Below are 14,419 nucleotides of genomic sequence, written 5' to 3' on the forward strand. Positions count from 1 at the left end.
TCATACACTGTCTTTTAATCCCTGCCTCAAAATATTGTAAATTTTGCTTCCCCACCCTGTATATATATATATATATATATATATATATATATATATATATATATATATATATATAGTATATATATACAGTGTATATATATATATATATATATATATATATATATATATATATTACTACTACTGCTACTATTTATAAATGTTTTAAATGTTCTATGTACTTCAGTATTTCTGAGTATTTGTACTGATCATAAATAATCCTGTTAAACCTAAAGTAACTCTCTGGTTACTTCATCTCTTACTCAGAAATATACATAAAAAATAACCTTCAAACTTCAAACAAATATTGATTTCACATGAACTGCAGTTGACATAAATGTTTTCCTGATGAAACTCTTTGGGATCACTGAACATCAGTTTTGTCCATTTAGTGTTTTCTATAAAACACTGATGTGTGAGTCTGTGTGAGAACGACCACAGGGGGGCAGTGTGACACAAAACCCACCAGCCCACAGAGTGTACAGCAGGTCTCACACCAGCAGGTGACATCAGACAACACAGAAACAAGTAAAGCCCTCAGAGAGTGCAGACCTCCGCCAAGGCAGATCAGTGGGCCCCCGTGCCCCCCCCCCACCCCAATCACCACCAAAATTTAATCATTTCTTCCTTGTGCCAGTATCAATATTTCCTGAAAATTTCATGAAAATCCGTCCATAACTTTTTGAGTTATCTTGCTAACAAACAAACAAACAAACACGCACGCACGCAAACACACAAAGCACAGCGATCACAGTACCTCCTGGCAGAGGTAATAATCCCATCCCATAATAATCAACACACGATATTTACACAGAACAGCTGATCATATGTGAAGATTTTGTTTTCACGACTTTTGTTTGTAAAAGTTTAACTGATGAACAAACAAATGAAGATCTGAGGATGAAGATGTGAAAAGTAAACTAAGTTAAACTAAATGGTGTAACCACTTCATCAGTGCGTGTCAGTGTGTGTGTGTGTCAGTGTGTGTTAGCGTGTGTTTAGCGTGTGCTTAGCGTGTTCAGTGTGTGTGTGATGTGATGTGACAGCTCTGAGCTCTTAGTCTCTTCCTCTCGGTTCTTTTTTCTACTAAACAGCTCATGTGTAAAATTACTGAGACACATGCTTTCCCACAATCCTCTGGGGCTGTCTGTGTGTCCCCAGCTGGACAAACACACTAAGTCCACCATGAGACGGGTCCACTGGACAAAGTCATCCAGACCCTCGGACCGGACCTGGTTCAGGTCTGGTGTAGGGGGTCCATGTTCTGTCCAGGTGGGTTTAAGGAGTCCACATTTGGTTGATGGCATCACAGTGTTTTGATGGCTCATCCCAAATTGTCCTACATTTATGTTTTGTAGTGAATTCATGAACCAAACATCTGGACCACACAGACACAAACATCTGGACCACACAGAGACAGAAGAACATCTGGACCACACAGAGACATAAAAACATCTGGACCACACAGAGAAATGAACATCTGGACCACACAGAGACAGAAGAACATCTGGACCACACAGAGACATAAAAACATCTGAACCACACAGAGACATGAACATCTGGACCACACAGAGACAGAAGAACATCTGGACCACACAGAGACATGAACATCTGGACCACACAGAGACAGAAGAACATCTGGACCACACAGAGACAGAAGAACATCTGGACCACATAAGGACATGAACATCTGGGTCACATAAGGACATGAACAGCTGGATCACACAGAGACATGAACATCTGGACCACACAGAGACATGAACATCTGGACCACACAGAGACATGAACATCTGGACCACACAGTGACATAAGAATATCTGGACCACATAAGGACATTTCGTTGGTCCATGGTCTCCAGACTCACCCTGGCGCCTTTCGCTGGGAAACACTGACAGGTGGAGCAGTCCCGCCCATCGCATGGTTCCATCTGGTTGCCCTGGAAACCAACAACAGGAGCCGTCAGTTGAACATCATGGAGGAACAGATGAGCAATAACAACAACAACAAGGGAACGTTTATAAAAAACTTTTCATAAAGTAAAAATGTGTTGTTGTATCAGAGAATGTTGTTCTGGACCGAAGAATGTGAAGAATGAGAAGAAGGACAAATAAAAACAGGCCTGAGCTCAACAGGATGATATGAAGAAGAACATGAGAAACATCTGTAGACCCAGGAGTCTGGAGTTACATGATTATTATTATTATTATTACTATTACCTCAGTAATAACTGGGACTATTATCAGTCTTCTCCTGTTGTTTACACTTCATATTCTCAACCAAAACACAAATTAGTAGATTTTATTGATTTACTTGAGACGCATTTTTCATTCGTTTTCACTTATTTCATCCATAACATTGTTTTGTTCTTACATCATTAGTCGCGTTTCCATTGGACACATAAGCAAAACTTTACCGTTATTTACTAACTGTAAAAATAAAGACAGAAGTGTGTACTGGCGGTTTTTCCATTAAATCACAAATGCAATTATTTGTTTATCGTGGGATGTCAGCAGAAGTCGTTCCATAAACATGAACATAAATATGTGTTGTTTTACAGATATATCAAACTCCATCCTGAACTAAATTTTAAAAATGATTGGATTTCCTCATGTGTCCCAGACTGACCTCATGAAGTTGTGTTGTATGTCACACCAGTTCTTATGGCATGTGTTGTGCTATATGTACGCAGTTTCATCGTTTTACATGTTATGCAACATCATTTGATCGCGTGTCAATGTACACCAAGATCTCCAGTTTACATATCTGTAACCGCTAACCATTACCCTTACCCTTAACCTAACCCTTTACCTAACCCAGTGGTTTCCAACCTTTTTTGGCTCGTGACCCCATTTTAACATCACAAATTTCTTGCGACCCCAGACATTCAACATAATGCATGCGGTCACATGATCGGGTCAATCCAGATATGCCCTCTCAGATATTATGTCCTGCATTTTATTTGAACTGAAGTTTTATTAGGAAAAATGTCTGATGTTTTAATTATAATGAAATATATATTGACTCATTAAAAATATTTTTAATTGGTAATTTATTTACTTTTTTTTTTATCAATTACTAGAAATTTCAGGTGACCCCAAGGTTGAAAAACACTGCCCTAACCCTTAACCTAAACCTAACCCTAACGCTAACCCTAAACCCAACCTAACCCTAACCGTCATGATATCACATTGAATTATGGGATGGCTCATAGCAAGAGTATTATTTTTTGTGCATTTCTCTGAGGTCATCATTAGGTCCATCCTGGGGGGAAATACATCTACATTTACCTTTTATTATTGGGTCTAAAAAGATGGAAAAGTGACAGATACTAAAATAAACCCAGCAACTCAACGCAACACAACTCATCTCAACTCGTAGCAGGTTCTTGTAGAGTCGCGGACACTCATTCTCTGTCAGTTCAGGGTAGTCTTTGTGGGCGGTGGACTGTTGGATGTGGATCCCCCTGGTCCTCTCTAAACCTGCAGGTCTGTGCTGATAAACGTGACCGTGTTGAGGCTGCAGCAGATGTCTGTGTTTTTAAGTGCATTATCTGAGCTGTGTTCAGACACACAAGAATGTCAACAGCAGACAGACAATAATCTTAAGATACTCCTGAAGCAACAGCTGAAGGAGGATCTGATATCATCGTCCACAATCAGCTTCCATTTTATTCCAGCCCACATGGTTTGAACAAAATGAATGAAGACCGATAGGAATCAAACCTGCTGCTGCTGCTGAGTCCAAAACACATCTGTTCGATCAAAGAGGTCTGTCTGGGGAATATGGGTCAGTCTGATGGGTGAGAAAACTACTGTAAAACCTCTGTAGATGTTTGAGACAACGACGGTCAATTCACAACAAAGACGAAAGAATGGAAAAACAAAAATGAAATAAATGCAAACGAGGTGAATTCACTGTCTTCATTTACCAAAGACCAGGTAAATAAACCTCATCATCTCCAATCAAACTTAACTCAAACCCATATTTGTCAGGTCCAGGGCTCGTCTGTTGGTACAATGGACAAAGATCCGGAAAATGACTGAACAAATAAACCCACGGAGGAACATTTTACATCTAATGAGGTTAAAAAGAACCCAGTCTGTCAGAAGTAAAGATGGACAGAGGTTCAACAATCTGAGGAAAGTCCTGGCTGTGGCTGATCTCCAGATCCTCAGGCTGCACTGCATTAAAACCACGATTCTGGGATTAAATCAGTGTATGAGCTGAGGAACACTTCCAGAAACCACCGTCACCTCCACAAATACAGGTTAAAGCTCCATGATGTAAAGAAGAAGAACCAAATGTGAACATGATCCAGAACCGGCGCCGTTTTCTCTGGACCAAAGCTCATTAACATGGACTGAAGCAAAGGGTCAAACTGATCTGAGGTCAGACCAATCAGAATGTGAGGCTGTGTTTGTAACCATGGACACCATCCTGAGGACTAAAGAGGACAGCGACCATGGGGCCTGTTGTCAGCACTCAGGTCCAAAGCCTGCATCTGTGATGGTCTGGGGCTGCATTAGTGTCTATGGAGTTCCTTCTTAAAATGGTTCATTTTCTGTGTTCTTTATGTTCTAGTGTGATTTAAATCTGGACCGTCCTCATGACCGTCCTTTATGCGTCGTCCCTTCTTGGACTTGATGCCTGAGAGGTTTTGAGTTTCTGGTGTATGAAGTTCATGGGATGAACATGAACTGTCCTCTGGATGGCTGAAGCTAATGTCCACCTCTACTCCCCATGTCCCATCGTCTGCTGTCCCCATGGGCCCCAGACAGACAGTGCGTTTCCCAGCATGCAGTGGTGTTTGTGTTGCAGGCTGCATTCCTGCAGCGTTGTGTAAACGGGGTTAGCAGTCAGGCGTGTCTATCTGGACAGGAATGTGGCTATCACTCGATCTGCTGTCAGGACTAATGTTCTGTAGCCGTCTGCCTTTGCCCATCCTCCACCGTCCTCCGCTGCGCTCCGTCGTCCTCGGCCCGATGCGACCGCCTCCGCTGCCACAACCGATAGGCAGACGACGCTCCTGTTCCCAGACTGGGCTGAACCCGTCGACCTCCGTCAGATTGAACGGAAGAGTTGAAACCTCCACTTTCACTGCTGCTGCGGCGTCATTGTGAGTCCTCCATCGTCACAACAAACGTGATTGGACTGATTTCCCAAACCAAACTCAGAGACTCAATAAAAACTGACACCGAGGCTCAGGTCCAGCTCTGACGGGGATTAAAAACCAACCCACCGTGGAAAATAAGTGCTGTTTTTTTTTCTGCACCTAATTCGCACGTCAACTTCTTTTTCACACAACTGTTTAGATCAGTGGTTCTAAACTGGACCCACTGTCACCCAATAAGATAAGACTCAAATTAACAAGTGGTGCGAGGCACAACAAACCCCACCCCTTGCACGTATTTCAACCATTTTACGTAAATGGGAAGATTTTTTTTAAAAATCATACAAAATTTGAACTCTGACCTACTTTTCCCCAAAATGTAATCACATGTATTCTGGGTCACTGGTAATCCATAAACCCAGTTAGGTCTCAATTCAACCAATAGTTCTACTGCTAAAGTGTAAACAAACAAACAAACAAACAGAACCAAAAAACAATAGCCCTTGCTTGGGGGGGGGGGGGGGGGGGGGGGCAGATAATGACAGTTCAACTTCCCAAATGTATTTAATAAACAGATGTTGCGTTTTGAACCTGAGATAATCCAGAATATCACAGTCTGAAAACACAGACCAGTTTAATGATAAACTAAACTGACCAGCAGGTGGAGACGATAAATATGAAAATATTCCCTTTAACACGAAATTCGGTCCATTTGAACCAAAACTAAAATGTGAACTCAGTTAAAAATTCATTCAGTTCATTCAGTCACTTATTGAAGAATTAAACCCAACACGGCACCGACTAATGGCGACACGCTACGAGCCTGTCTCTCGCTGGTCTTAGTTTTGCTTCTCATTAGTTTTCTACCGCAGCCTACATCCTCCTTCATCACCTGTGACCGCCAGATTCTACTGGACATCAGACAAAATGTTCCAGACTCATTCATTTTACCGGTTATACCGGCAGACGTCCTACCTGAACCCTGGTGCATCGGCCACAAGCGTCATGGCAGACGGAAAAGAGGGAAGCGAGGTGGGTTTCTGGTGAGACTACGCCACCATCCTACGTGGTCTCCCATACCGAGCATTTTCCTTGCCAGCATGCAATCTATCAGCAACAAGATGGATGAGCGCCACTGCTGAGTCAGTGTCCAACGGGACCTAAGGAACTGCTGTGTATTCTGTATCTCTAAAACATGGCTGACACCAGACTACCTGGACAGCGCCGTGCAACTAGAGGGCTTCTCTGTATACCGACAAGACCAGGCAAAGGAGGCGACAGGCAAGTCAAGGGGCAGCGGAGTGTGCTTACTGGTAAACAATGCATGGTGCACGGATGTTGATGTAATTTCCCACTCCTGCTCACCGGTCACCTCACCTGAAAGTGTCGCCCGTACTACTCGCCGAGAGAATTTCCTTCCGTGTTGCTGACAGCGGGTTATATCCCACCTCAAGCCGACACCAAGGTAGCCTTGGAGGAGCTCCACGACGCCATCAGCGGGAGTGTAAGGTAACATCTACAGGCCATTTCCATAGTGGCGGGTGATTTCAATCACTGTAATCTCAAAACAGTGCTACCGAAATATTACCAACATGTCAGCTGTTTCACCAGAGGTCATAAGACTCTTGACCACTGTTACTCTACTATAAAAGGAGCTTACAGGTCTATCCTATGGCCTCAGTTTGGTAAATCAGATCCTTCTTTTGTGCTTCTGCTACCTATGTACAAGCAGGAGGCAAAGAGGGAGAAAGCAACTGTGAGGACAGTACAGCGCTGGACTGCCGAAGGTGAGCTCAGCCTGCAGGGGTGTCTTGAATCTACGAACTGGTCAGTTTTTAAACATTCTTCGAGCCTTCATCACCGAGTGACATCACCGCTAGCGGAAGTCACCGCAGTTACGCCCACTGAGTGGCAGAAAGAGGGAGACGAGTAGCAGCTTTGGCTTGAATACTGCAAAAACTTTAGAACAATCTAAAAAATGGGGCAGAGCTGTTGTGCCATTGATTGCACAAATAGGTTTAAAAAGCACTGGGAGCTATCGTTTTAGCGGCGACCTAAAGCCAAAGACAGAAGAAGCAGATGGATCACTGCAATTCGTAGAAATAACTGGAATCCAGGCAACGAAACCTGGATTTGTGTCAGGTAACGTTAACTTATGCTGTATTCTTGCGTAAAATCATACCTTAAATTACATATTGTTTTGGCTAACGTTACTTCTTAGTAAAGCTCTTAATGTTAGCATGTGTCATTTAGTTCTATATTTCAGAACTGAAACGTTTTTGTTCGTTCAGGATGTTATTTGTTGATTATAGCAGTGCTTTCAACACAATTCTACCATCTATCCTTGTAAATAAGCTGACAGATCTTGGCCTTTGCAACTCCACCTGTATGTGGATACAAGATTTCCTGACAGGTCGGCTGCAGACAGTAAGAGTTGGAACCAGCTATTCATCTCCTGTAGTTTTGGATACCGGTGTCCCACAGGGCTGCTGTCTGAGTCCTCTGCTGTACAGTTTGTACACACATGACTGTGTGGCTATACATCCTGAAAACAGCATTGTGAAATTCGCGGACGACACAACAGTCATTGGACTCATAACTGACAACAACGAGACAGCTTACAGGGATGAAGTGGGAAACCTGATCAGGTGGTGTCACCAAAATAACTTGTCTTTTGATGTGGAAAAAACCAAGGAACTCATAATTGACTTCAGAACCAATAAGGAAGTACATTCTCCTGTCTACATAAACAACACTGCTGTCGAAATTGTCAATAACTTCAAGTTCTTAGGCATCCACATTTCTGATTCACTGTCCTGGTCTCTTCACATCAGCAGCATCATCAAAAAAGCACACCAGAGACTGTTCTTTCTGAGATGTCTGAAAAAATACGGTTTGTCAGCAAAAACACTCATCAACTTTTATCATTAGCCATGGCCTGTCCACGAGTGTGTCCTCTGTTGTTGATTTGGCTGTATCTGACCACTTCTGTGTGTTTTTTAACATCATCATTTTAACAAAAGGGAGACCTCCTTGAGAACCGTGAGCAGGCGCTGTCCAACCCCTGAAGTGGCTGCAAATTTTATTGAAGTTTTACAGAAATACCCTCCAGTTCCTTTATCTGCATCCTGTGATTTTATTGTTGAAAATTTTAACAACAAACTAAAGTCAAGCTTCAATTCTGTAGCTCCACTAATTACAAAAAAGGTGAAAACAAAACCTACACCCCCATGGAGAAATGAGGAAACAAGAATGTTGGAGAAAAAAAATGCGGGATGGCTGAAAGAAAATGGAGGAAGAACAAAATAACAATAAACCATCAATTATTCTTTGAACAACCTCAAATTTACAACAAGGCAGTCAGACCAGCCAGAAACACATGCCTTGCCAATATAATTTCATCACACAAAAATAATCCCAAACTCCTTTTCTCCACAATTGATCATTTAATTAATCCAGATATCACCAGACACTCTGCCACAACTGACTCCTTGTGTGATAGCTTTGCAGACCACTTCAGAAGCAAAATCGATTTTATTAGATCTAGTATTTTACCTGTTCAAGAAACCATTTTTAATCAGACTGAAGGTCTACTTTCACCTGATGAAACACTGGACAGTTTTGCCCTGATTGATGCTCAGACACTTGGTAGAGTTTTCTCCCATGTAAACCCAACCAACTGCCTTTTAGACCCAGTTCCCACATCACTTTTTAAGTTATTTTATGGATCCTTTGAAGGCGAGCTTTTAAACAGTGTTAATTGTTCTCTTCAGACAGGCACCTTTCCCACTGCCTTTAAAACGGCAGTGGTGAGGCCCCTTCTGAAGAAGAGCAACCTGGACCCTGACAACTTTAATAACTACAGACCCATATCCAACTGACCTTTTTTAAAGCAAACTTTAGAGAAAGTTGTTTTTAATCAGCTGAACAACTTTTTAAATAAATATACTATTTTAGAGAAATATCAATCTGGTTTTAGGATTAATCACAGTACGGAGACAGCTCTTTTAAAGATTGTCAATGATCTCAGGTGCAACTTGGACTCACACAAGATCTCAGTCCTGGTGCTACTGGATCTGAGCGCTGCTTTTGACACAGTAGATCACCCAGTTCTTTTAAATAGACTGAGACACCTGGTGGGCCTCTCTGGTTCTGTTTTTAATTGGTTTCAATCCTATCTCACAGATAGGACATTTCTGGTAAGTATGGATACATGCTCTTCAGGGATCCATGGAACTAGATGTGGTGTGTCCCAAGGCTCAATCTTAGGCCCCATACTTTTTAACGTATATATGCTTCCACTTGGGGGCATAATCAGGAGACAGGGCATCAATTTTCACAGCTATGCTGATGATACACAGCTGTATATTGCCATGTCTTCTGAAGACACTCAGCCACTTGATGCCCTTTTTAACTGTATTTTAGCTATTAAAACCTGAATGGCAGAAAACTTCCTGCAGCTCAAACAGGGCAAAACTGAAGTTTGAGTTATCGGTCCTGAGGCTACGAGAGAGAAATACTTACCAAAGCTCCAAGCGTATTCTTTTAACCCATCTGTACAAGTAAAAAACTTGGGCGTTATCTTTGACTCTGAGCTCACTTTTATCCCACATATTAGATCCATCATAAAAACAGGTTTTTATCATCTTAAGAACATAGCCAGAGTTCATCCAGTTCTCTCTCGAGCAAACACAGAGATGCTGATGCATGCTTTTATCTCCAGCAGAATTGACTACTGTAATGCCCTGCTTTCTGGTCTTCCCAAAGATAGAATCTCACAACTCCAACTTCTTCAGAATTCAGCCGCTTGAGTGCTGACAAAGACCAGAAGGCGGGCTCATATTACACCGGTTTTAAAGTCACTGCATTGGCTCCCCGTGTGTTTCAGGATTGATTTTGAGGTCCTTTTAATAGTTTTTAAATGTCTTAATGGTCTTGGTCCTTCTTATCTTTCAGATCTGCTTTTACCATATGAACCCTCACGGACCCTGAGCTCCTCTGGCACTGGCCTTTGAACAGTTCCAAAAGCCAACACAAAAACTCATGGTGAGGCAGCTTTTCAGCTTTCTGCTCCTGGCCTATGGAACAGCCTGAAGGGAACCTCAGGGATGCAGAGAATGGAGACATCTTTAAAACCAGGCTCAAGACCCACCTTTTTAATCTGGCTTTTAAATAATGCCCCTTTATTTTAGCTTATATTTTTAACTCCTGCCTCCCTTAGTTTTTAACTTGGCTTTTAATTTGACCTTTAACCACTGCATCTGATTTATCTTTTTAATGCTTTATATTTATATTATATTTACATATATGTTTTATATTTATACTCCTTTAACCAATGCTTCTTTTAATTTTTTTTAATGTTTTTATTTATATTCTCCAATGTTTCATTGGCGGGGGCCCTCTGCGCCGGGGGGTGGCAGTGGGCTCCAGTGGCGCTGTCGCTCGCTCAGGGGTCTGCTCCACGGTGGGGTATGGGGCCCTGCTGCTGCGATGCAGTGGCACTTCGGCCCTCGCTCAGCGGTCAGGATGCGGCTTTATGATGGCGGCGCTGGGGAGCTGGGGGCGGTGGCTGCCCCCTGGTGTGGGTGGCTCCCTGTGATAGCGCCTCCTCTCTGCTGTTTTATGGTTCCCCATGCTCAGCCTGTTTCTTTCCTTTATTTCCTTATCTATTTGTTTTTGTTTTATTATTTATGTTATGGGTATTAACATTAGGTACATGGGTGGCAGGTATATGTGCGTGTGTTTGTGTGTGTGTACGTGTATGTATGTGTGTGTGTGGTAGTGGTGGGCTGCACTGATGTTATATGTAAAGCACTTTGTGCTACATTCCATTGTATGAAAAAGTGCTATAAATATTGATTGATTGATTGATTGATTGATTGATTGATTGATTGATTGATTGATTGTTTGATTGATTGATTGATCGCAGCACAATAGAAAGCCTTCTGACTGGCAGTATACTGGTATGGTTTGGGAACATTACATCACACGACCACACACTCCTGATCAGAACAGTCAAATCAGCATCAACAATTATTATTACCATCACTACAGGACATCTGCACAAACCACAGCAGGAAAAAGGCTCTGGCCATCATACAGGACACAAGTCATCCCGCACACAGACTCTTTAATTGTCTACCGTCAGGGAAATGTTTGCAAAGTATAAAAACCTGGACTACTCGCTTCAAAGACAGTTTTTTTCCTCATGCTACTCGGCTGCTGAACAGCAGCTCAGCTAGAAGGAGGTAGCTGGGAACCTGCAGCCTGACTTTCAGTTTTTATAATTGTATTTATTTATTTAGTGTTTTTAATTTACAAAAGGAGGGCTAGTGCCATTTATTAAGTATTTTTTATTGTTGCTGTGATTGTGATTGTTATTGTTTTTTGGTTGTTATTTATTTTTCAATATTGGGTGGAGAGAGAGCCAGGGCACACTGTGTTTCATTGCCATGGTACTTGTACCTGAACACACATGACAAACTTGAAACTTGAAACTAAACTCACTGAGGTTTTAGTCCAATGGAGGTTAAACCAGATCTGATGGAGTTGGTGTCAGACCTGAGTTTAAACATGATTTGGTTCTTCTTAATGGTGTTTAATGTCCGGTGTTAATTATCATTATAGTGCATTACCGCCCCCTACTGTTGGGGAGTGGGAATGGACAGGGTTCAGCTCCATCAAAATAAAACACATAATTGGGTTATAAATGTTACTATTTACCCCAACAAAGGCCCACCACCTACTGAAAATGGGTTTGAGACCCACTTTTGGGTCACGACCCACCAGCTGAGAACCACTGGTTTAGATCATGTACTTTCACACAGGACAGGAACACGGATTTACAGGTGTGTGGTTTTCTGACATTTCAACAATCATTTGTGTGGGTTCAGGTTTTTCTCCCCACACACAGGCTATGTTCATACGGCAGGTCTGAATGCACAATTTGGATTTTTAGGTGAAATCCGATTTTTTTGTGTGTTGGTTCATATTCCACATTAAATGCGACTTCTATCAGTTCTGAGTCTGAACTGAATGTGACCCTGAAGTGACCCACATGCATTAAAGAGGTCCTGGTGGAATACGAGACCACGCAGACACACACTGTGTTTATGGAAGGAACACTCCTGAGACGCAGCACTGTGACGTTTGTCACATTTCAATGACATAAAGGTCGAATAAATGCGAACTGGCCGTTCAGACTGAAGTCACATTGGAAAATATCAAATACACATCGGACGTAGGACCACATATGAAAGTGGTCTGGGTCAGATTAGTGCTGTTCAGACTGTCTTTAACAGATCTGGGGTACGTTTCTGGGTTAAATAGTGAACGCAGCCATTTGTTCGCCCCTCAGCGCAAATAGAGAGCGAACGATGGGTCGGCGAACGCAGAGGCTTAACGAACCCAAAATCCGTTTCTGCACTCGTTTCATTCGCTAAGCCATCATTCACTCACTATTTGCGTTGAAGGGTGCGCTAAACAGGTGCGTTCACTATTGAACCCAGAATGAACGCCTCCGCTGTTTCCAGTCATCTGATCTGACAGCACTATGGTTCGAATGAAGAAGTATTAGAGGATATCTGTGAGCTCCTCCCTTACCCTCACCTGTCTGGATGGACCTCCTCACCCTCACCTGACTATAGATGGACCCCCTCAGCTGTCTGCACCCCACACACACACACACACACACACACACACTCTGAACTGAATTATTTACACATATATTTATGGTGCGTCCGGCTGGACGTCTAAGGATGAGCTCAGTTATTCCACTGGTGACTTTATGAACAGAACTGTAAATGGTCACTGTTGGTCGTAACCACGGCAACAACAGGACAAACAGATTATATAGAAAAACGGAACTCTGTTCCGTTCCTCTCGTCCACGCGCTCATATCTCATTACGCATGCACAGACCCCCCCCCCCAGCTGGTGTGTGTGACACCAGTTCACTGGCTCTGGTCCCATATGGTTCTCATTCATTCATTCATTCATGCTTTCATTTATCTCTCAAAGCCACACTCACTTTGTCCTGAACTAATCTATATTTACCTCCACCAAGGAGGTTCTGTTTTTCCCGGCGTTGGTTTGTCTGTCTGTCTGTGTGCAAGATAACCCGGACAGATTTGGATGAAAATTTCAGGAAATGTTGATAGCGGCACAAGGAACAAATGATAAAATTTTGATGGTGATCCGGGGGGGGGGGGGGGGGGGCTGATCTGCCTTGGCGGAGGTCTGCGCTCTCCGAGTGCTTTTCTATTTATCCATAAATCCATAGAAAATAAAATCCAGTGAGCAGATCAGTCCTCACTCAGTGAATTCGTTTTTATTGGTGCAGAATGTCCATGGGAAAAATCTGATATCATTACAGATATTGTCAGACTTGTGTTAAAATCTTCTTCTACAAATGTAAATAATATTTCAAAGGAAATACATGACAGAAACGAAGTGAAATGAATCTACAAGAATACATCCTCCTTCTAACGCAGACCTCTGAGGTTCGCATTAAAATCAGCTCTGTAACGAGGAACTGGGCGAGCGCACACTTTTAATGAACTAGCCCAGAAACGGGATAGCGCATTTTGCGTTGCATTGGGGTTAATGAACTAACAAATGAACGCATTTTGCATTGCACTAGTTGTGAACGAACAAAGAGCGAGCCCAGAAACGGGATAGCGCAAAATGCGTTAAATAGATGCATTTTGCGTTGCGCTGGGCTTAACGATTTAACGAACTAGTGCAGAAACACACCCCAGATCCAGGTCACATTTGTCTGCAGTCTGAACATAGGCTTAGTTTACAATGAAAGACATTTCAGGTTGTTTGTGTTATTCCCACTTGTAAAGAAACGTTGTTGATCATTAAGCTGTACTTTTGTCTCTGTTGTTTTACTGGTCTGACCCACTTGAGTATTTGGTTTCATGAGTGTTTGAGGACACCTGTCTCCTCAAACCTGAGTCTTTGAGATTAACAATGATCCAAATAGAAACAAGGCTGTCATCGGTGAAAAGAAGGGAAGGGTTACGCTAATGCTTATACTAATGTTAATGCTAATGCTAACCCAGAAGGTCAATCAATCAATCAGTCAATCAGTCAAATTTTATGTATATCACACCAACTCATAACAAAGGTTATCTGATGACACTTGACGTGTGTAAGGTGAACTTACTGCCAGAGCTGAGGGTGAAGTGATGAGGACCATCAGGAAACACCTGGACGGATGGACAGACAGACAGGTGGACAGACAGACAGACAGGTGGACATCAGGTTA

The 14,419-nt window shown here is 42.5% G+C and overlaps 1 protein-coding gene across 1 annotated transcript in view; it reads right to left on the bottom strand.

The window, feature by feature from the left end:
- col4a4 (collagen, type IV, alpha 4) overlaps nucleotides 1–14,419 on the bottom strand; it is a 71,112-nt gene that overhangs the window by 51,736 nt on the left and 4,957 nt on the right. Inside the window, exons 3-4 of the mRNA XM_030152363.1 lie at nucleotides 14,318–14,360; nucleotides 1,901–1,972 (exon numbers count right to left, since the gene is read on the bottom strand). Of these exons, the coding sequence (XP_030008223.1) occupies nucleotides 1,901–1,972; nucleotides 14,318–14,360 (115 nt within the window). The remainder of the gene's footprint in view (nucleotides 1–1,900; nucleotides 1,973–14,317; nucleotides 14,361–14,419) is intronic.

This window comes from Sphaeramia orbicularis, chromosome 13 (genome assembly GCF_902148855.1).
Source record: "Sphaeramia orbicularis chromosome 13, fSphaOr1.1, whole genome shotgun sequence".
Classification (NCBI taxonomy): domain Eukaryota; kingdom Metazoa; phylum Chordata; class Actinopteri; order Kurtiformes; family Apogonidae; genus Sphaeramia; species Sphaeramia orbicularis.